Here is a 23,010-nt window from a genome sequence, read left to right as displayed (position 1 = left end):
AAAATAATGTTTGTCCAACTTTGACTGCTTCAAAAAGATTATTAAGCACTTAGCATCTTTTAATAATCGTTTAAGGGCAAGCGCTCCTCATGGAACCTAATGACGTGCAAATTTGATGAGCTATTAACAACTTTCTTTGATTATTTCTCAACAACGACAATGTCATCGATTAATCAAAAAGCGTCTACGGACACAAGAAAAGTAATTAACAGTAGCCTAATGTCTCATCAAATCCGAGGTCCCCACCACGTCGCCATTATAAATTTTTTAATTTCTTGTGACTTTTTGGTTTTGGACTGGAGCGGGATAAAGAATGACTTGGTGCCGATTCTCATTATTATTTTTTCAAAAGTATTCCAAACAACCCCGATAATCCAACCGACAGCACTTGATGCTCTCTTCAATTATTATATCTTTTTACGCCAGCCATATGCGCACCTTCTTGTCTACAAATCCCTCACAACCTTCTCAAAGATACATTGCGTCCTCAATTTTGCTCTACTTTTCTAACCCAAACTAAGCATTCTGCTCTCTGTCTTGAGCAACACTGAAAGAAAATATGGCTGCAGAGTTTCTTACTTTTGGTGCTGAGGGAATTCTGACGAGGGTGGCTTCACTTGCAGAGCAAGAACTCAGTCTTCTCTGGGGATTCAAAGGAGAGCTAACAACTCTACGAGACTCATTATTCAAGTTGGAAGCTATGCTCAGAGATGCACAACATTTACAAGTTCGGGGTGAGAGGGTGGAGATGTGGGTGAAGGATCTGGAAGGCATAGCTCATGAAGCAGATGATGTGTTGGATGAATATGAATATGAACTTCTCCGGCGGAAAGTGGAGATCCAAAATCAGATCAAGAACAAGGTGCTCAACTTCTTTTCACGCCACAATCCCATTGCATTTCGTCGCAAAATGGCACATAAAATTAAAAACATCAATGCATCTTTGGCAAACCTGAAGAATGAGGCAGCTAGTATTGGACTGGTTGATAGGTCAACACTGGTCAATGCAACATCTCATGATATTGGAGGACTTGACAGGGAAACCGTCTCAAACTTTGATCAAGATGAAAAGTACATTGTTGGAAGGAAGGAGGTTGCGTCGGACATAGTTACAACCCTGATCAACTCTGGCAAGAACCAAGACAATTGTCTTTCTGTTATGGCCATTGTGGCGATGGGAGGCTTGGGCAAGACAACTTTGGCTAAATCTGTATATAATGATCCTGAGATAGGTAGACACTTCGATCAAAAAATATGGGTATGTGTATCTACTCCTTTTGAAGTCAAAAAGATTTTAAGCGAGATCTTGGAATGTCTTAAACCAGAGAAAGCTGGGATAAAGGGTAAAGCAACAATATGTGAAAACCTGCAAGAAGATTTGAAAGGGAAGACATATCTTCTCGTGCTTGACGATGTTTGGAACGACGATCGTAGCAAATGGGACGATTTGATGAGTTGCTTGTTGAATGCTACAAGCACTAAAGCAAGCAAAATCCTTGTCACTACTCGCAATGTGAGTGTTTCATCAATTGTACAAACACTTCCTACATGTGTTCTGGGAAAATTATCGGAGGATCAATGCTGGTGCATATTGAAGTATAAAGCGTTTCTAGATGCGAGTGTTGTTTTGACTGAAGATCAAGAGAGAATCGGAAGGGAGATTGCCAAAAAGTGTGCAGGTGTACCATTAGTGGCAAAGGTATGTGTTGAAGTACTTTTTTCTTCTTGTTCTTTTCTGTTCTTCATTTATAAACCTCTAACCCACAAGAGCTTGGTGGTGCGCCGGGGTGGTTGGGTGGGATTTTTGGTCGGGGAGGTTAGTTGGGGATGGATTGAGGATGGGCTTGGATGGGGTTGTGGCTGAAGGGTTTGGTTGGGGGTAGTGCCTGATTTTGTTGGGGGTTTTTTCTTTAATCTAATTAGATTTAGGGGGTGTGATTGCAATAAATGAAACATGTGGCTCTAGCTGTAATTATGCTAAAATTCAGGGGTTCTAAGTGAAATTTCATGATTTATGCATGCATTAGTATTAGATCTATATCATTTTTTTTCTTTTGTATATGGAACAAATATATTGAAATTTTATGGTAGCTTTATATTAATTAAGTACTAAACTGACCTAATAGGATTACTGATTGCATATGCTGAGAATATTTTAAGTGAGGGGTGCATGATGACTATTTTAAGGATCCGTTTTATAATGTTATTATTGTTAATTTACCTCATTATTATCATTTAATACAAATTCAAACTCATGTACACTAGGTTTTGGGAAATATGATGCGTTCTCAAGATATTGATGGATGTCGGTCAATTCTAGAAAGTAGAATATGGGATTTACCAGAAGGAGAAGAAAGAATCTTGTCGGTTTTGAAGTTGAGTTTTGATAAATTGAAATCACCATATTTGAAACAATGTTTTGCATATTGCTCAATGTTTGTCAAAGATTTCGAAATTGAAAAGGATGACTTGATCCAACTTTGGATGGCTCAAGGATTGCTTTACCCTTCTCCTCCCAACAGACGTAATCTAGAGATGGAGGATATAGGAAATGAATATTTTAATATTCTATTGAACAACTCTTTCTTTCAAGACGTTGAAAAGGATTGGTATGGTAATATTACAAGTTGCAAAATGCACGACCTTGTGCATGATCTCGCAGAACTTGTGTCAAAAACGAAGAGTAATGACTCCAATGAGACTCGACATATGGCACATATTCCTACCTCAGTGCTACATGGAGTTCCAGAAAGAGGTGCTCATAAATTGCGCTCACTTTTCTTGAATGTTGAAGTTCTTGGTGATATCTTACCAAACTTTAGAGGTTTGCGTGTCTTAAATTTATATCAAACTTATATGAAGGAGTTGCCAATTGCAATTGGAAAGTTGAAACACTTGAGGTATCTGGATGTTTCCTATACAAAGATCAAAGCACTCCCCAAATCCATTGGAAAGCTTTATAATCTACAAACATTAAGAATGAAAGAGGTCGAGCTTGAAGAGTTTCCAAAAGAACTGCAAAATTTGATAAACTTGAGACATATTTATTTTTATCCGTATGGTATGAAATTTCCAGCAAGGATAGGGCGATTGACTAATCTCCGAACATTAAAATATTTCATCGTGGGTAAGGAGACAGGTCGTGGAATAGAGGAGCTGGCTGGCTTAAACTTGTTAAAAGGCAGATTAACTATCTATAATCTAGAGCACGTGAGAGATGGAGAAGAAGCCAAGAAAGCAAAATTAGTGAAGAAGACAAACATAAGCAAGTTAAAGTTTCAGTGGGCAGAGGATAGGTCAAGCATCACCAATGATGAAGAGGTACTAGAAGGCCTTCAACCACACCCTAGTAAACTGGAATTTTTACAATTTTTCAACTTCATGGGTGATAAATGTCCATCATGGATCATGAGTAGTTCGTTTCCTGTATTGAAAAGGTTAAAGATTTACAATGCTAGGAACCTAACTGAATGGCCAGAAAGTGGGATCGTGGTCTTTCCTTGTCTCGAGGAGCTGGTTTTGAGGAATTGTGATAAATTGAGAAGTGCTCCTAGCCATTTCCCATCTCTCAAGACGTTGGAGATAGATTCCATGGGTAGCGGCATGCCAATAGCAAACATAAGCAATAAGCTGACCACTCTTACTTCGCTCGCAATAAGGAACATAAGCGGACTTGTTTCTCTGCCAGAAGGGATGCTTAAAAACAACAAGAATCTTGCATACTTGGAGATAAAAGATTGTCAGGAGCTAACTTGTATTGCTCTTGATGTAGTTGGCTCTTGCGCACTTCTTGAGTCAGTGCGTATTTCCAAGTGTCCTATTCTTGCTTATTTTCCTGATGGGCTACTCACAACATCTCTTAAGAACCTGATTGTGGAAGATTGCGGTAGTCTAGAGTTGATTCCAGTTACACAGCCCCTCTCATCCCTCTGTGAATTAAAGATTACAGGCTGTCAGGAGTTGTCAAGTCTACCGAGTGGGTTAGATTATTATACCTCTCTTCAGGAGTTGGCAATATCAAATTGTGATATGCTAACATCCGCTTTGATTCACAGCCTCCCATCCCTCCGGAAGTTGTCTATATTTCGTTGCAACAGGAGACCAAAGTTTGTTCCAAGTTTACTCGGCTTCACATGCCTTCGTGAATTGAGAATTAAAGATTCCCATGGATTGACAAGTCTGCCAATAGGGCTAGAATCATGTTCTTCTCTTGAGGTGTTGATAATAAGCAAGTTGCCGAATGTAGAATCTATTACAAGTTTAGACAACCTCACAAACCTCCATGAATTGGGGATATTTTCTTGCGATGGATTGAAAAGTCTACCCAATGGGTTAGCAATAACATCCTGCCTCACCCACTTGAAGACATTGGAAATCGGTGGCTTTTGGAAGGAGCTTGATTCATTCCCTGCTTTTCAGGTTACATCACAACTTGAAACATTGAAGTTATGGGGTTGGCCTAAGCTCAAGTCTCTGCCCGAGCAAATTCAACACTTGACTTCTCTAACATGTCTTGAAGTGCAATGCTTTGACGGAATGGAGGCTCTTCCAGAGTGGTTGAGAAACCTTACATCTCTTGAGTACCTGTATATACATCTTTGCAAGAATATGATGTATCTACCTACACTAGAAGCTATGCAATGTCTCACCAAATTAAAACGCATATTCATTTTGGATTGTCCCCTTCTAAAAGAGAGATGCAACAAGGAGAGCGGCTCAGAGTGGCCCAAGATTTCTCATATTCCACAAATATATGGTATGTTTTTCCTTTTCCTTTTATTGTTTTTGGCTCTTAAATCAACTGTACATTTAACTTAATTATTTGTTATGTTTCTTTTTTCTTCTTTTTTTCATAACATACAGTGAATGTTATGACATAATGATCCTAATTCTTTCCCCGTTACGACATAATGATTTCTAATATTTATGTTTAAATCTCTAGTTGACTGGGTACGGTGGCAGCTGCCAAATTCAATATAGTCTGAGAAAGTATCATCTTGAAATGAGAAATAGTTGAAAGTGGGCGAATTGTGGTCGAGAAAATGATTAAACTCAAGTCAGTGACTCTGCTTCTAAAGGTGTCATTCTTTTTTCTTTCTCTAAAAAGAATAAAACTCTTTTCTTCCATATATATAATATCACATTTTCTTTTCCTTTGGCATTCAACTCAAGTCAGTTGCGTTTTTCCTTGAGACTGGTGTTGGTGTGGAGAGTTGATTGAAGCTATATATGCTACACATCATCACCATTGAAGAAAAGGTGTCCATTCCCTACAGCCTACAGCCTACAGCCTACAGCCTACAGGTGTGGAATTAATATTATTATATCGTTCTAATTATAATTAGTACAAGCAACTCCCTAGCCTCTGTTGTTCTTTTTTCTCATGAGTTTACTCCTTGTCTATGATGTTGCTTCTGCAGGGTCTGTTGTTATTTGGGCATAATTTGGAGGTGGGTGGCTTTGCCTTACCTGAAGGAACATTTTTTGTAATGGGAGCAAACAGAGTCCAGGTACTTGAGTCCCCTTGGCCCTTTCCACCAGTTGCTTTTTTTTTTTTTTTTTTTTGGAGATAATGCACAGATATTATATTAGGGTATAGTAATTCATGAGAACTACTTTTTTTTTTCCTTTCAAATTATTAGTTAATTCTATATCCTCTCCCTCTCTAACAGTTTTATAGGATTGATTCTTTATTGAAAGAGTGAGTAAAGTTGTTGTTTGCTCGTGTTGTGTAGGTATTCAAAAGCACTCCAATTTCTACAGGTAATAAATTCCACTATGTATATTTAAATCTTAAGAAAAACAAGTGCACAAATTTGTTTCCTTTTTAGGTCTGCAATTATAGACCAACTTTTACGTATGTGAAATTCAGGCCCGATCAAAGAGACAAATCATTGGTTCACTATGATTAACAACAATTTTTAAGGACCTACAAAGCTTAGCAGGTGTGGAATTTTATAGAGTTTTTCTATTTAAACCCTACACCTTTCTTTATTCATCCTAATACTTAAATTATTAAGCTCTTAAGTTTTATTGTGTAAAAAGACAAAAAAGGTCATCCAACTTATTACTAACCTTAGTATACACACATCCTACATACCCCCACTCTTCATCTATCTATATATATATAAAGCAAAAGGCAGAGAATGGTGAAACATTCAAAATACCAGAAAATGCCCTTTGTTAATTCAAACATTAAGAATTGAAATTATTAATTAAATGAGGATAATATGGTAAATTCACATTTTTTAATATTAAAAAAATTAAAATTAAAAACAAAATAAGATAATAGGTCCTACTTTTATGGAACATAACTACCCTATTATCTTTTATTAATTCTAAAAATAAAATAAAAAAGAAAAAAAAAAACCAATTGGCACATGCATGAGCATGTGTCAAGGGGCTAGTGTTTAATGATGGTAACTTACATATCAATTTAACTGTCAACATTTCTCTATCAAAATCTCCTAGTTCATTCTTAAAATTAAAAACATAATAATAATAATAAAATAATGTTGTTACACATTTGACAATAGTTTTTTAATTTTTTAATTTTTTTTATCTCTTTAAGTAACGTGAGGTTGATGTGAACTTAGAGTGGTGAGGGGTAAGATAGCGGCGTGTGGAGTTGATGAGTTTTTTATTATTATTTATATTTATTTATTTATTTGTTTAAAAAAAAATTTCTACTGTGAGTGGTTAGTTTGGAAAGATAGTGGAGTTTTCTTAGAAATTGCGAAAATTTGAATTAGAAGTCGGGATGAACTTAGAATATAGGTTGAACAAAGAGAATTGTAGAATTTAAATAAAAAAACTCATTTTATATTAGTAATGAAAACATTCATTATATATTGTATTTTAGTTTGTCAAATTCTGATATTGGACTCTTACTAACCTGTTGATTCTTTAGATATTCCAGTGACTGATGGGGGTAAATCCAACACAAGCCACCAACTCAAATGATCACAAAATCAAGACAGAAGTCACAGGCTGCTCAAATTTTGTGTGCCGATCCGAAGCGATTGTAGTTGGAATATTTTGGTAATATCCTTCTATTGATGTCCAGAGAAAACTATAAATTTATTCAAATTTTAGCATGGGTGTCCAAAGATGGATTTTGGGTGCAAGCGTGAGCTCACCAACATTTGAAGCACGAAGCCCAACAGCCCAAGAACCAGCAACTAAGTCCAACTTAGCCTATTGCTCCACTCTACCCCAACACCCCACTTTCTCTTTCCTTTTTTTTTTTTTATAATTTTTTTTAACTGTTGTAAAAGTGGAGTCCCCAAAATGCCCCCAAAATGCCTATAAATAAGGCTCCCTCCCATACTTGTAAATACACAATGAGATTGAGAAAACACACAGAAATAATGTGAAGAACAAACTCTCAATGAATGAGAAATCAGTTTTCTCCAATTTCTCTCTATCCCAATTCTCTCTCCATTTTCTTACTAGATTTATAACACATTATCAGCATGATTTCTCTATCTCTAAATTCAGAGACCCAACCCATCTCACCTTCCTCTGCTCTCTCATCCACACCGCAGCAGAGCTTTTCTTGAAAACCCAGAAACAACATAAATCCTGTCCGTACAGCAACCGAGCCATCTATGGGACACGGTGCTCCAGCTCACCAAGTCCGCTTAGGACAAGAACAGCGACCCGCTCCTCTGGGCGGTTCAGCACAGCAACAGCCTCAACTCGGCCGGCGTGGCCTTGCCCTCCGTCGAGCTCGCGCACCTCCTCGTCTCTCACATCTGCTGGGCCAATCACGTGCCCATCACATGGAAGTTCCTCGAGAAGGCCTTGACCGTCAAGATCGTATTGTGAACCAGCAAAAGAAAATCTTGAGAACCCAGTAAAGTGCGATGGGGGAGCTGGCAAGTCAGAAACATGTTCAGTTCATTGTATTAGTCGAAAAGAAGAAGGATTCTTTTGAGTCCGTGGTGATGGAGCATATAAGAATGAATGGGGCATATTGGGGTTTGACTGCTCTTGATCTTCTTGGGAAGCTGCACGTCAAGATGACTCAGGTGGGTTTGGTGGTAACATTGGGCATGACCCACATGTACTATATACCTTAAGTGCTGTGCAGGTTTTGGCCTTGTTCGACAAGCTTGATGTTCTGGATATTGAAAAGGTTGCGAGTTATACCACACACCAGCCTTCACATGTTTTGGATCAGCGGATGATGATGAGGTTTTCTCCAGTCGGCAAGGACAGAGAATAAAACAGTGTAAATGCAGAGGCAACTTTGACAGACCCCTGATGACGGCCACAATGATGAGCAGCACCCACCGATAAAGAAAAGCAAACCCACCGAAAAAAAAAAAAAATGCTAAAGTGCTGAAGCATCTTTCAATAAGAAAAGCAAACCCACCGAAAGAAAGAATAATAAATAAATATATTTTTAAAATTAAAAAAAAAAAAAAAAAAAAGATCACTCAGCCAAGGGCACTGACCCTAAAGTAAGCGATAAGGTCTCTGCTCCCTTATCTTCTCTATTATTTCATATTATATTTATATGCTTTTCTATTACTAACCATTAACAAAAATGGACCATTGGTAATACTAAACATATTATCAGTGGGAGACCGTTACTAATACTAACACTTTCCTTATCTTGTTCAGTGGTGGTTTTTAACCCCACATTTAATTTTATTTAAAGTATGGTGCGGGATTAACGTCCATACAGCAAGCAATTTAATTTATGCATTTAATTTACCGCACATTTACATTTATTTAAAAGGGTGGTGCGGGTTTATCGTCCACGCCTTTACTTTCATTTAAAAGTATGGAGCAGAATTAGTGCCCATACAGGCACAATTTACTTTACCGCACATTTAATTTTATTTAAAGTATGGTGCGGGATTAACGTTCATACAGCAAGCAATTTAATTTATGAATTTATTTTACCGCACATTTACATTTATTTAAAAGGGTGGTGCGGGTTTATCGTCCACACCTTTACTTTTATTTAAATGTATGGTGCGGGTTTATCGTCCATACCAGTAATTTATTTACTAGCAATTTATTTTATGGACTAAATGTGCTGTATGATGAGTTTTTTACAGTATATAGATGAGGACCAGAAGTTCCTTGATCCTCATCATACAATTACATCAGGACTTGAAGATCCTTGATGATGATGTTAATATGAGAGCTGGCAGTCTCTCCGGTACTATATTTGTAAACATGTGATCGGACTTGAGGGTCCTTGATCCCTGACATGTAAATAAGGAGCTGGGGTTCATTAATGATGTAACAGTACCGTATTGGTTCATAATGCCGTACACATGGATGATAACTGTACTGGCAAATGTACTGGAACCTGCAGTTCCTTAAACTCATGGATGAACAATTAAATGAGATGCCAGAAGTTCCTCAAAATATGGACAATTATGTAAGGGCTTGAAGTCCAGAAATATGTACAGAAAATTGTAAAAATGTCCATACCATGAGAATATATGATTTTGGCCCGAAGTTCAAAATCTAAGGGGATTGAATGTCCATACCGTGAGAATATGTGATTTTGGCCAGAAGTTCAAAATCTAACAGTGTTGAGAACCTGAAGTTCCAACAATTAAATGGACAACCCTTGAGGTATTATTACAAATTGTGGTACGCCACATATCTCTTTGGCATAAGAGAATGATGAATTGAGGCTCCCCACATATTTTGTTATATCTGGGCCGGAAGCTCATGAACCCAAATATATGAGATATTAGCGTGGCTTTTACTCAATTCATATTTCATGTCCATTTTGAAAAGGGCAAATAAATTCTGAGTTTGTGTTTAGCCCAGGCCAAAAGTTCCGGGCTCCCATACGTTGAAATATGAAATTTGGGAGAGTCGATGTGGTTATTTGAACCTATAAGGCACAAGGTTCCAAACCGTCATTTTGAAAAGACGTAAAAACCACAGGTGCAAATTTTAAGAATGTGCGCAATTATTATAACAGGAAAGGAGCAAGTTGAAATGCAGTTGCTCCAATCAAGTTTTGCAAAGGCCATATCTATAGGAGGAAATATGGCTACAGTTTCCAGAATCCCAATATTATCTCAGATCCCCATATTATCTTTTTCTTTCCCAGATTCCAAAACTTCACGTGGCCTCCATTAAATGTTTGTCAGCACTTTCGGCGTTTTCAAAGTTTTATTTTCATCAAAAGCCGATCTTGCTTTACGGATTTTACGGAGCTACTTTTTCAAAAGTACCCCGAGAATCTCGCAATTTTCTTATGGTTAATTTGAAATTCACCGGTTCTACCTATTCATTGTATTTGTGTATAAATGTGTTACTAACGAAATTTTCTTTGCAGAAGACATCCAGTTTTCTCCATACCTAGTGATGCGATATCTACTTATTTTTCTTATCAGTGAGCACTTAATATGCCCGAGAAGCAAGACTATCTCTGATCATCCATTCAGGAAGCGAGACTATCCCTGATCACGTTTCCGCTACATCAGGAAACTGTGAAGGCGATCTTATGCTCTAATCTCCGGAAGTCCTTCTAGACTAGGAGATATGAGAGCTTATTGTCTGCTCCCACCAGCTTCCTTTCCTGATTGCTTACCTTCTCTTTTTGCATTTTTTCTCTTTCTGTAACTCTCTGAGGATTATTTGTTTTTGACAGAGAAAAGAGTTGTGATTTTACTATTGCAGGATATAACTAGATCATCAAGCGCTACATTTACTGGGCCGATACAAGCTTGAATGATACTTGAGAAAAGTTTCTCCCACCTAAGGACGTAAGCAATACTTGTGTTATTTTATGCTTATATACTTATTTGATATTTTATCTTGAAAGGTAACCAAATGGGGAGATAAGTCTGTTCCAAAAGAATAACAGATATATGTATCCATGAATTATTAATGCAAATTTTACAGATTGTAAGTTGGATACATTGATAATACACTGCACAGATTAAAGTCCCATAAGAACAGAATATGGGTATAGCAGTGATCAATATGATGCACGCCTGTTGCGTAGCAAATGATGTGGATTGAAGTCCCGAAAGGACAATCCTTTGACATGTCAATATTGATATTATGCACGCCTAATGCGTAGCAAATTATATGGGTTAAAGTCCCATAATATGGGTTAAAGTCCCAGAAATTAATTGACATGTATGTATTAATCTGTGGCATGCCTGCAGCATGACAGATATATGGGTGCACGCCTGTTGCGTAGCAAATGATATGGATTGAAGTTCCGAAAGGACAATCCTTTGACATGTCAATATTGATATTATACAAGCAAATTATATGGGTTAAAGTCCCATGATATGGGTTAAAGTCCCAGAAATTAATTGACATGTATGTATATGTGGCATGCCTGCAGCATGACAGATATATGGGTTCTAAATGTTCCAACTCCCTAAATGGAGATTTTCCACGCCCTATGTAAAATAAAAGCCCCATGAAGTGGCTTGGGTACCCAAAAGCAAAAGAAATGCTTATAATTGATGCATGCGCATGCACATGAGAATTGTGAGATTATGAATTGATGAATGACAATTTTTGGTTTTGGAGTAGCTACTCAAATCATCAATGGGCTGTGTTGATTGGAACCACGTTCAATTATTAAATGTCGACAATATCATTGGCCAAAATGGAAGGAGGTAATTCCATTATAGATGAGAATGAACGTGAAAGAACAAACCCACAGTACGAACCCCAAAATATGTTAATACTGAAATTTATACTTGGGTGTTCGGAATAAAAGGGAATATACCTACTTTGTATGACACACTGTTTCTAGCAGAAACAAGGAATGTTGGGTTTTCTCCATATTTACAGATTAAATTGTGCCCCCCCTTTATTACACAATTACGGAGACCAACATATTATCTTTAAGGGTTATTAAATGCACAGAGCATATCGCCAGAAGCGATTTCCTAAAGATGTATAAATAGCTGAGTAAAAGCTATATAATGTGTCATAAAGTTTAATCCCTTTTAGACAAAATCCGTTGAGAGGATTGACAATTGCATAAAGCAAGTCCCTAAAGGACATGTGCTTGAAGCACAAAATTTGTACTCAATATTAATATGCATAAATTACCTCAGTGAGTACATTGATTATAATGTGATTGCAACACATTAAAGCTTCCGCAGAATTCATGAAATATTTGTCTCGATCGAGCATTATGCCAACAAGATTCTTCCTTATACTAAGAAAGTATTGAAGCATTTTTATGAGTCTTATCCATTGGTCCTTAAATGTTTTTCCGGAAGTATACTAGACCAGATATAGCTCAGCTCCACACTGTACTCTTTTTCCTTCATCCAGGTTTTTTATCCCATTGGGTTTTTCCTGGTAAGGTTTTAACGAGGCAGTGTCGCTCAAGGGTTTAGGGTATACTACGAAAATTTTCATGGTCGCTTACTGGACAAAAGCTAGTCCTAAATTTTTCAGGGGGAGATATTCATCAGGGGGAGCATGGTTTTAATAAAGACCTTCATACACTGTACTCTTTTTCCTTCATCCAGGTTTTTATCCCACTGAATTTTTCCTGGTAAGGTTTTAACGAGGCAGTATCGCTCAAGATTGACTCACAGAAGCAGTGTCAACTACGATATTCAGAAAGCTGATTAACAGTATGACTTAAAGATATTTTTACCAAGCATCAGGGGGAGCGCGCTATCAATAAAGATCTTCAAACACTGTACTCTTTTTCCTTCGTCCAGGTTTTTATCCCACTGGGTTTTTCCTGGCAAGGTTTTAACGAGGCAGTGTCGCACGCGCGTCAATATACATAGAATTTTATGTTACACATGATTATGTACTTTTTTTCCCTTTGACCAGTTTTTGTCCCACTGGGTTTTTACTGGCAAGGTTTTTAACGAGACATATTCCGTATCATTTGTGGTCTCCAAGGGGGAGTGTTGTAAAAGTGGAGTCCCCAAAATGCCCCCAAAATGCCTATAAATAAGGCTCCCTCCCATACTTGTAAATACACAATGAGATTGAGAAAACACACAGAAATAATGTGAAGAACAAACTCTCAATGAATGAGAAATCAATTTTCTCCAATTTCTCTCTATCCCAATTCTCTCTCTATTTTCTTACTAGATTTATAACATTAACTTCATATTTATGTAACATATGATCATACTGTTAAGAATGTAGTGTTTTCGAATGTTCAACTCTAGTGTACTGCTATGCAACAAAATCAGAAGCCCTTTTTATTTATTTTATAAATTTTGAAAGCTTGGAAATGTTACTATCAATCACAGATCATTGTATTTGTTTCTGTTTTCCACTCATTTAATTACCTAATTACTTGTTTTAAGTTAGACAGTCTGTGACATTTTACATTAATAGCAATTTGGTAAGGAACTTTGCATGGGTCTATTAGCAATTTGGGTTACTTCCTCGTTGCGAATTGATGTTGAGGTGAAGAATTTCGACTTCGACTTCCTTCAAATTCTAGTATTTGGTACTTTTCATTTTTGTTACACCCTTAAATTAATTAATTTTTTCTAAGCACTCACCGAACAACGTAATTTTCCCCTTTTTTCAAAATGAAAATGATCTATTTTCTAAGCACTCACCGAATAAAGTAGTGTTCCTTTCTTTTTCTTGTTCTTTGTTAATATGATGAAGTGGTACGGTTCTTTTCTCTAATTTCAAACAAAAACTCCAATATCGTGGACTTAACTGTATTTAACAATCAAACGTCTGGTCCTCTTTAATTGATTATCATATATTTATCTCTCCGTCACGAACTCCCTGCCCCCTAACTAACCATCCTCTGTATAGCTGGGTTCTCTCGTTTTCATTATTCCTAGAATGATAATGGGTATTATATATAAAGATATTAAGTATTCTTTTATACTAGTGATTGTTATGTAAATTACTTTAATATATCTAAAGACGGGATCGAATTTGGGTGAACAAAAACAAACATAATTCAAGTGTTTTACCAATACACCCATATACTGCACGATGTTTTCACCAATTTACTAACCACTTTTAAGTATAGTGAACAACGACTAATTATTGTATTTTTATATAGAAAAAATTATTAATTGATAAAAGAGTAATACTACACATATCACATTTCTATACCACATGATGTGACAGGTCCATATCATATGACACATCAATTAAATCAAACAAGTGTATTTTAATAATAATAAAAAGTTTAATTAACAATTTTTTTTAAGGTTAATTATAGTTTAGTATCCTATAGTAACCATTCATTTGTGCGTCAATTATTCATTGAGATCACAATGATAATAATATGATAATTGAATGTGAACTCTTTCTATGGGGTTCCTACTTTTATTAGTTAGGATTCATTTTTACTTTCAATGATTTCGTTTTCACTCCATTCATCCTCTCTTTATCTGTTCTTATTATGTGTTTAGCTATAATGGTGCCTAAATTAATACCCGAATTTTTTTTTTCAGATCTTCCAATTCATTTTTTAGTTTCTGCTGTCCTTCCACTCATTTTTTTGTTCATGCCGTCCTCCAACTTGCACGCATTCCAATTTCGTCATTTTGTCAAATTCTATCAGTTTCTTCTTCTCTAATGTGGATCCGAATTGATTATTTTACCCCTTAAATAGACAAAAAATTTAATGAAATAAAGAATTTAGTTATGGTGTCTACCTACCAGAGAAATAATTTAAGCCACTAATTAATTGGCTAAAAATATGAAAACCCACGTAAAGTTTGGCAAATAGAGCTCTCTTGGGGGTACATATGTAGATTTTTTGTTGCTAGCGCTTTTGCAACTTTGGTAAAAATAATCGACACAAAGCATGTCTGGCTTTGCTGCTACACTTCAAAAGCTTTACATGCATGCCTAACTTTATAATTACTTTGAGGGAGCTTTTTCAAAAAGAATTTGTGTTGAGGAGAAGGGAGAAAGTTTAGAAGAGAATGTTAGAGAAAAAGTTGCTACCATTCTTCAATTACAAAGGGTGAAACATAATTAAAGTTGATGGACACTATTAAAGAAAGGTTAAACTGCTGAATACCCCCATGAACTATCACGCTTGTTGAATTCTCTACCATGAATTAATTTTTAGCCAATTTAGCCATTGTATTAAATTTATTCGCCAATTTCACCATTGTCGTTAGCTTTTTTACAATTCCATCCAAATGTCCGTAAAATATAAGGGTAAATTTGACATTTTACAAGGTATTGTATTAAGAAAAATAAGGAAAATGTAATATAATATATTTAAAAGGTATAGCCGCCTGGCTATACTTGTAACGACCCGATCCTAAGCTAATAATTAAATATTAAATTATTAAAGAAAAAGACAATGTTGCCCTGGAATATTTTAATAGGTTTACATGTTGACTTGTTGACTGGGGAGACTTTGGTGGAATTGTTACATCCCAACCCGAAAAAGTGTTAAAATATTTAAAGTAAGAGAGAATAAATTTAAAAGAGGAATTAAATTGAAACAAACATTAAAATAAAATGATTTGAATTAATTAAGGTTTTTGAGAAATTAAAATATTATTTAATATTATAAGGGGTAAAAAAGTCATTTTAAGTTTGGGAAGGAATTTGGAAATCCTGATTCTACTGTTGTGTAGAGCACATCGAAACGAGTTCGTAGACACGTAGTGGGCTCAAATCGGAGTTGTAACGAAGAAGTTAAGATTTAAAGAAGTTCAGTGGCACAACCGTAAATATTTCAAAGTTCAGTTTTAAAACCCAGATTTTTTCCGTCCCCTTAGAAGCTTCACGACCAGCCAACTTCTCTCCTTCAACTTCTCAATTGATCCGCCGGCGTGGCCCCCGGAATCAGCCACGGAACAGGCGGTATTGGATAGGTTTTTAGTAAACTTTCGGGAGCTCGTTCGGACGCCTCCGGCCACCAAATCTTTCGAATTTGGTATGATTTTCTATCCTTTCAACGTGTTCTAACTGCTGGTGGTGTTATTTTTAGAAATTTCTGCGTTTAATTGGTTGATTAAGCGATTGAAGTTTTGGCCAGTTTCGGCCTTCGATTCCGGCCACTTCCGGCCACTTTTTGAGGTAGGTCCAAAACAAAAAGTGATTCCAAATAGGATGTTTTACCTAAGATAGGAAGCTGGGTTTTCAGTTTTGAAGATTTCCTGCTGGCGGAATTTGATCAAGCCACCCACGCTGCCGGTGCGTGCGGCGGCGCGTGGCTAGCGTAGTGAAGTCGCTTTCAGAACCTAAAATGATCTTTTGGTCCTCAGGAGCGCGTAGGAATTCATGGATATTAATTTGGACAACGTTTGGACCCTGAACGGATTTCGCATATTGTGTGTTTTTCAGGTTCAATACGTTTGAACCGTTGGATTGTAGTCAATTTTATACATGTTGATCTAGACAATTCCAGAATCGTATAGGACTCGACAGATCGAAAAATGGAGACCCGGATATTCCAAAATGCCAACCCTAGGGTTAGGTTGATAGTAACCGTCCGATCGCGCAATCGTGATCAATCTGACCGTCCAGTTGAGACCAAACTATCGAGACATATGTCCTAGGCATGTGATGACCTTTAGGAACTCTTGGATCGGAATTTTGAGGTAGTGGACCCCACGGGGTCTCGGGTTGACTTTTTAGGACTTATCGCTTTTTGAGTCCCGATGCACTCCTAGACCGTTCTAATCATTGGAAAGGTTTACATAGGCTTGAGAATGACTTCAAATACAATGCACGCACTTCTAGGAGCCCAGGGCCAGGATTTTGGATTAAATAATGAGGATGAGCTCCATGTGATATGTTTGCGCCTTTAGAAAGCTCATGTGCGTGCGAGTGTTCACTTGGTTTAGTTGTAGTTTTAATTTCATGATTTTATGTGATTTCGAGATGAGTATTTAATTATCTGTTTATTTATCACCTGTTTATATATGTTCATGGTTAATTGTGTGGTAGGAGTATAAATATAATATTGGAATGGTATGCTAAGCAGAGATCGAGATAGTTAACAAGCTAGCCAAGTATTTAGTGTGTGTGTATATATATATATACATATACAGAGAGCTTCTATTGAGGGATCCCTCAAATAAGCTTATTTGAGGGACACCCCTGTAGGCCCCACTCCGGATTGTATTTCACTAATCCAAACCGTCTATTTTGTAGATACTCATTCAAAGATCATCCCTACAAAAAATCACTTGAATCCGATATCATTTGACCACTCAATTAAGTTATTGAAATTTTAGCATTTTCTTGAAGTACCGTGTTCATTGATTTTGTAAGACACAATTGGATATCGAAACGGTTTCCGATTTGTCTAATTTTTTGTAAGGATGATCTATGAATGAAGACCTAAAAAATAGATGGTTTGGATCATTGGGAAAAAAATTATAGGGTACCCTAAAGGGCGTCCCTCAAATAATTTTATTTGAGGGATCCCTCAATAGAAGGGGACTGTATATATATATATATATATATTCAGTAGTTGAAAAGGATGAATCTTGGCTTTTGGCTTTTATCAGATTATGATATATATATATATATATTTTAAGTTTAGTTGAGAATCAATCTATTTAAAGTTTATATAAATGGCGAGTTATAGTTTTCAAACCCACTGCCAGGGTACCCCCCCAGTTGCCTTGAGACAGTTTGTTATTTTGATGATGCCCCATGAGTTTCGGGGATGCCTGAATCGTGCGGTGCAAGGATTGCGGCTCAGATTGAAGTGTTTATCTCTGAGACCTGCGAGGATTGCGGCTCAGATTGAAGTGTTATCTCTGAGACCTGCGAGAAATGCGGCTCGGTAAACTTTATGGTTCTGAGACTTGCGAGGATGGAATTGACGGACTAACATTGAAATTTACGGATTATTATTGGAATTGACGGATATATGGAATTGATGGCATATATGGAATTGACGGTATTAAAGGAATTGACGGATTAGAAATAGGGGTACGTCTAGGTGGAGAGAATTTAAGTTCTGAGATGCTTTTAAACTAAATTGAGGATTTTATACAGTTACCATTATTTTCTTAAGCGTCACATTTGTTTTATAAGCGATAGATGGATATATATATTTATTTATGAACTTTACTTGAGTTCTTTACAAGAGTGTTCTTAGCTTATAAATCTTTAACTTATTTTATTTCATTTTATTTTATTTTAGCATGTTTATTTATCTTTATCCTTTATTATTTTATATAGTATTAAATATCTTAAGTTTTTCTAGCATATTTTGCCCCATGAGTCTTAGAGTTATTCGGACCGTGGGAGCGAGGATTGCGGACCAGGTTGACCATATGTCTCCTGAGTCCAACGAGGATTACATGTCAAAACGTGTCACCATTGGTGTCACGAGGAATTGATGGTTATGGCTTTCCAAGCATGCTTACTTGATATAAATGTTTTTATTTCCTTGTTTGATTATATATTGCCATGTGAGAAATGCCAGGAAGCTTGGAACAAGAAGTTGAGATGAAAAACGAGAACTACGTGTGGCTTGATCCCTCAGTAAGAGTACGTAGGCAGCCTATAGTTACAAGGTGCAACCACGAGAGCACATAATTAAGGTAGTCCAGCTAAGTTATTATGAAATCTAGCATTGTTCTAGTGATGGTTTAAGAAGTTGAATTTAATGTGGTTAGTAAGAATGATTTATTCGTTTCATTGAGGCCTGAGGCCATAATGTTGTGATGCTTGATTTCTTGGATATAAATTGATAGATGCTGAACGCTTGAGAAATTTTAAATTTTTGTTGATGGGTAGAAATTTTGGGAAATGAGTGAATTACAGGAGACACTCTGTCGAATTTTCGGTAGAAGATAATCTTATTTTAAAAGTGAATTTTTAATTAGAATGGCAGTTTGGTCTTTGTGCCCGGCTTTAACCAGGTGTCGGACACTCACAGAATTCGGCTCGAATTCCAAAGTAGAATTTAGGTCGGGTCCTGTCAATACTGGCATCCCTTATCCTCACTACACAGCCCCAAATTCATCACCTCGCCATAAGCTCCCCTGGTCTGAATATGGGATGTGGTTGTGTTATGGCAGGACTTTGGTATACCCCATGATTAAATTCGAAGCATCGGAGAATGTTGTTGCGGATTGCGAAGCTGGGCCTTCTGAGGTCGACAAGGATGATAAATAATCAAACAGTGCTGATTTTACGGTGAAACCCGTTGATGGGTCCGATGCATCTCCTGCTTCTAAATCCGATTTGCCTCTGAGAAAGGTTTAATGCTGTGGATGTTGGTGCAAATTCACTAGCTATGAAGGTTGAGAAAGTGGATGAAGTGGAAAACCTCAATTCTGATGTATGCAAGAATATGCTAGTTTTATGAATTAGTAGAATTTTGTTTTCAAATTAGGGTATTTTTTAGAGAGAGAGAGAGAGAGAGAGAGAGAGAGAGAGAGAGAGAGAGAGAGAGAGAGAGAGAGAGAGAGGTGGTGGTCTGGTGGGCTTTTATGTGGGGTTGTCATTGGGTGTGTAGGGGGTGGGGGAGGGATGTGGAACAGTCATAAGAGAAGAAAGAGAATGTTTGAAAAGGGAATCAATGGGGGAAGACCAATTATTGCAGATTTGATTCCTCATCAGTGACAGGATTGCAGATATGGGGAAAAAAAAACTTTGATGAGGGTTTGTGTCCATAGCTTTGATGCATATATGGGTTGTAGATTTGTTTTCATTGTTGATTTCTTTGGCTTGGTTTTGGTTTTTTTTTAAAATTTTTCAAACTTCTGGCTATTTACAATGAGAGAAGAGAGATGAAGAAGAAGAGAGAGGGATCAAGAGATTTGGGTTGCAGGGTTGGCATGTGCCATTCATGTGGTTTTTTAAATAGAGATTTGGATGGAAATTGCCAAACACTAATGATGGGGGGTAAATTGGAGATAAAATTTAATACCAGTACTAAATTGGCTGAAAAATTAATTCAGGGTGTAGATTTCAACTAGCGTAATAGTTCAGGGTGTATAATTTAGTACCAGTGCTAAATTACCCTCAAAGAAACTTGCAATGCACTTGTGATGTTCTCGAGCTTCGAGCCCGTGACTTGAGTACAAAGAAATGCATGCATGTAAGATTATGAGAAAGACTCAAATTATTGTAGGTTCTAGAGGAGCTTGAAGTGGAGTATATGAATTTTTTATTTATTTTTATTTTTTAAAAAACAAGCGATATTACAAGAGAAAGAAATGGGAACCAAGAATGTCAGATGCAATAGTAGTTGCTCTTGATCATTTGAGATATAAGCCCCTTATAAATATATGATGTTAATTAGGAATTAAGTTTAGATTCAATGTTTTAATTCACATATATTTTTTAATAGGAGATTTGTTTATACCGAAATAAACGGCCTATTACCACCGAACACGTGGAGGGGATCGATACTGATCAACGGACCCCTTCGGCATGCTCCCTACCGAAGCCATCTATCTTGGCCTCTTTCACTATCAGACACGTGCCATGCTCACAATCCATGCCCAGAGTCCCACATCGGAAATATGAGCACAGTGCACACCTCCCAAGGCCTATAAAAGGAGACCCATATCCCCAAAAGGAAAGAAGGAGAACTAACGGTACGCTATCGTGTGATCTATCAGTTAAACTTTACTAAATCCGTACTTACTTAAGCATCGGAGAGCCTTCGGCCGGTACCACACCGGTACCCAAGGATTTACCGAACGTATCCTTTTGTAGGTACTTATTCTTCTGAAGTAGAACGCTTACCGAAGGCAGTCACCTGCCGAAGGGATAATTTAACTAAGTTGACGAATCACGTGCTGAACCACTTTTTCGCATCAACAGTTTGGCGCCGTCTGTGGGAAACCGAAAAATTATCAACCCACTATCTCCTAAACACATGGGGACCACTTCAATACCTACGTTCTTAACGGAAGAGGGAGGACCGTTCGGAAGGCAGAGCGGAGCTAGCCCAGCGCTACCTCCAGGCACTCCCTTCGAAAATGCCCCCGCTACCCAAACAACCGCCGAAGCCGAGCTGGCAGCCCAAATCGCAACCTTACGGAAGGACATGGCGAGGCTTCAGGAACACAACAACTTTCTTTCGTCCAAGGTGGACGAAACCCAGCAGCTGCTCAACCAGCAGCACACGCAGAACATCCAGATAACTCACTCTTCCGAAAGCCTGCAGACCCTTCACGGGAGGAAGAAACGCGATAAGGCAGCGACGGCAACGCCCGCTCCTTCCAAACAATTGGTGGTCCCGCCACCCAGGGATCAGCCACATGTCCCGAAGAAGGTCTACACCGATTGTCGACATCGGATCAATGATCGAGAGGCAGAGAGACAGAGGTCTCCGATCAGGATGAGCGCCCGACTAAGGGATTCACGGATGAGGGTCCTGGGGGACAAGTCGCCCATTCGGAAAGTGAGGGGGTTGGGCCCCGAAGAGGAGTCGGAATCCGAGTACATCCCGTCCGGGACGCAAACGTCCACCTACCGTTCGGCAACACATTCGCGGAACTCGGAGGTTAACCCACTCAACCTACGGAGGCAAACAGAAGACTTCGATTCCGAGGAAATCCCTAGCCGAGACCCCGTTGTACGACTCCTTTTTCAAAGAATCCAGAAAATGGAGAACGACAACGCCCGCTCCCAGGGGCCAGAGTGGGGAAAGCTTCGACCGGGGCCATTTACCAGGCGCATCCAGGACTCTCGGCAGGATCAGGAAGGGCAGCAGCTTCGGATACCGTTCTATACGGGAACGGAAGACCCCTTAACCCACCTCTACTCATTTCAGTCCGCCATAGGATGCAAGGGCTTGAGCGATGAAGGGCAGTGCCTGCTATTCCCGTCCTCCCTTACCGGGGCAGACCTGAACTGGTTCTACCGGTTAGAGCCAGAAACGGTAGACTCCTTCGACGAACTGAAGCAGATCTTCCTCAACCACTTCATGATTCAAACGGACCGTCTTTACTCTGCCGATGATCTGTACACGATTCGGCAAGGAGAGGACGAACCGTTGAGAGAGTACGCGGCGCGTTTTAGTCACGAGTACTCAAGGTGTCCGGAAACAGACGACAGGGCAGCCTACGGCGCCTTTAAGAGTGGCCTTCGGTCCTCACACTTCCGATACCTAGTACACAGCAGCAACTAGCGCACGTATGACGAACTGATGAAGCAAGCGGCCATCCACGCCAAGGCCGAATACTTCAACTCGAAGCCCACGGCTTCGACACCACGAGGAAACGCCGAATCAAGTGCTTATCCGGCAAAGGCGACATCCTACGGGAGAACCGACACATACTCGGCAGGTCATAAGAGAAAGGACGACCGCGCTGATCAAGAGAACCCTCGAAGAAAGGGAAAGGACGGTACGGTCGCAACGACCACCGAGCGCCCCTGCCGAATCATGACCAAGCCAATGAAGTCTTCACCCTGTTGAACACTACCTACGAGGCCGTCCTGATGAACAAACAGGGAATAATACCGAAGCCGAATGCCCGAAGACCAAATCGGCAAGACAACCGAGAGATCGGAAAATTCTGCCGATACCACCAGCACAATAGCCATAATACAGAAGACTGTATAAGCCTGAGAAAAATTGTTGAGCGATTGATCAGGGAGGGGAAGCTGGATCAGTACATCGCCCGGCAGCCAACAGCGCCGGTGCCGAATCCGGTTCGGCAGATAAACATGATAAGCACTATTAGCGGTGGCCCCACCATCGCAGGAATGAGCAACCGGTCAATGAAGCAATATGTGCGGGCCGCGCAGTTTTCTCAGGTGTTCGGCATAGAGCTTAATCGGCGCCAGGAAATCCCGAAAGTTCGTTGAGAGCCAATCACATTCTGCGAGGAGGAGGAATAAGGCATCCTCTATCCCCATGACGACCCAATGATCATCCGGGCAGAAATCGCAAACTACGACGTAGGAAGAGTGCTGATCGATGCCGGGAGCTCGGTGAACGTGATTTTTTCCGAAGCTTTCCGAGGGATGGGAATAAAGGACTGCCAGGTAAACCGGCAGTTGACACCTTTGTTGAGTTTCTCCGGAGATCTGGTCTAACCGATCGGTAGCGTGACATTACCCATAACCTTCGGCATCGCGCCAAGGAAAACG

At 38.7% G+C, this 23,010-nt stretch overlaps 2 protein-coding genes across 6 annotated transcripts; both read left to right on the top strand.

Annotated features, from left to right (window-relative positions):
* LOC18785927 (putative disease resistance protein RGA3) lies at nt 396–8,502 on the top strand. 5 transcript variants are annotated; one of them, XM_020557669.1, is made up of 8 exons: nt 396–1,699; nt 2,266–4,756; nt 4,943–5,056; nt 5,177–5,304; nt 5,421–5,510; nt 5,736–5,763; nt 5,873–5,945; nt 6,911–8,502. In XM_020557669.1, exons 1-3 carry the CDS (start codon nt 560–562, stop codon nt 4,978–4,980), a joined length of 3,669 nt encoding a protein of 1,222 aa, XP_020413258.1. In that variant the 5' UTR covers nt 396–559; the 3' UTR covers nt 4,981–5,056; nt 5,177–5,304; nt 5,421–5,510; nt 5,736–5,763; nt 5,873–5,945; nt 6,911–8,502. The 5 variants fall into 5 exon arrangements, with proteins under 5 accessions (XP_020413258.1, XP_020413257.1, XP_020413254.1 ...); XM_020557668.1 differs by lacking the exon at nt 5,873–5,945 and having other exon boundaries at nt 6,920–8,502; XM_020557665.1 differs by lacking the exon at nt 5,873–5,945.
* Nucleotides 21,254–22,045, top strand: LOC109947378. Its single transcript, XM_020557332.1, has one exon. It carries the CDS (start codon nt 21,254–21,256, stop codon nt 22,043–22,045), a length of 792 nt encoding a protein of 263 aa, XP_020412921.1.

Source organism: Prunus persica, chromosome G2 (genome assembly GCF_000346465.2).
Source record: "Prunus persica cultivar Lovell chromosome G2, Prunus_persica_NCBIv2, whole genome shotgun sequence".
NCBI lineage: Eukaryota > Viridiplantae > Streptophyta > Magnoliopsida > Rosales > Rosaceae > Prunus > Prunus persica.
This window is presented reverse-complemented; position numbering and strand designations above follow the sequence as displayed.

Excerpts from the sequence above, each read along its gene's own strand:
- LOC18785927 (XM_020557668.1), top strand. The coding sequence starts at position 560 with ATGGCTGCAGAGTTTCTTACTTTTGGTGCTGAGGGAATTCTGACGAGG. Across the intron at positions 1,700-2,265 it reads GTGTACCATTAGTGGCAAAG|GTTTTGGGAAATATGATGCG; the intron begins GTATGTGTTGAA and ends CATGTACACTAG. Across the intron at positions 4,757-4,942 it reads TCATATTCCACAAATATATG|TTGACTGGGTACGGTGGCAG; the intron begins GTATGTTTTTCC and ends TTAAATCTCTAG.
- LOC109947378 (XM_020557332.1), top strand. The coding sequence starts at position 21,254 with ATGAGCGCCCGACTAAGGGATTCACGGATGAGGGTCCTGGGGGACAAG.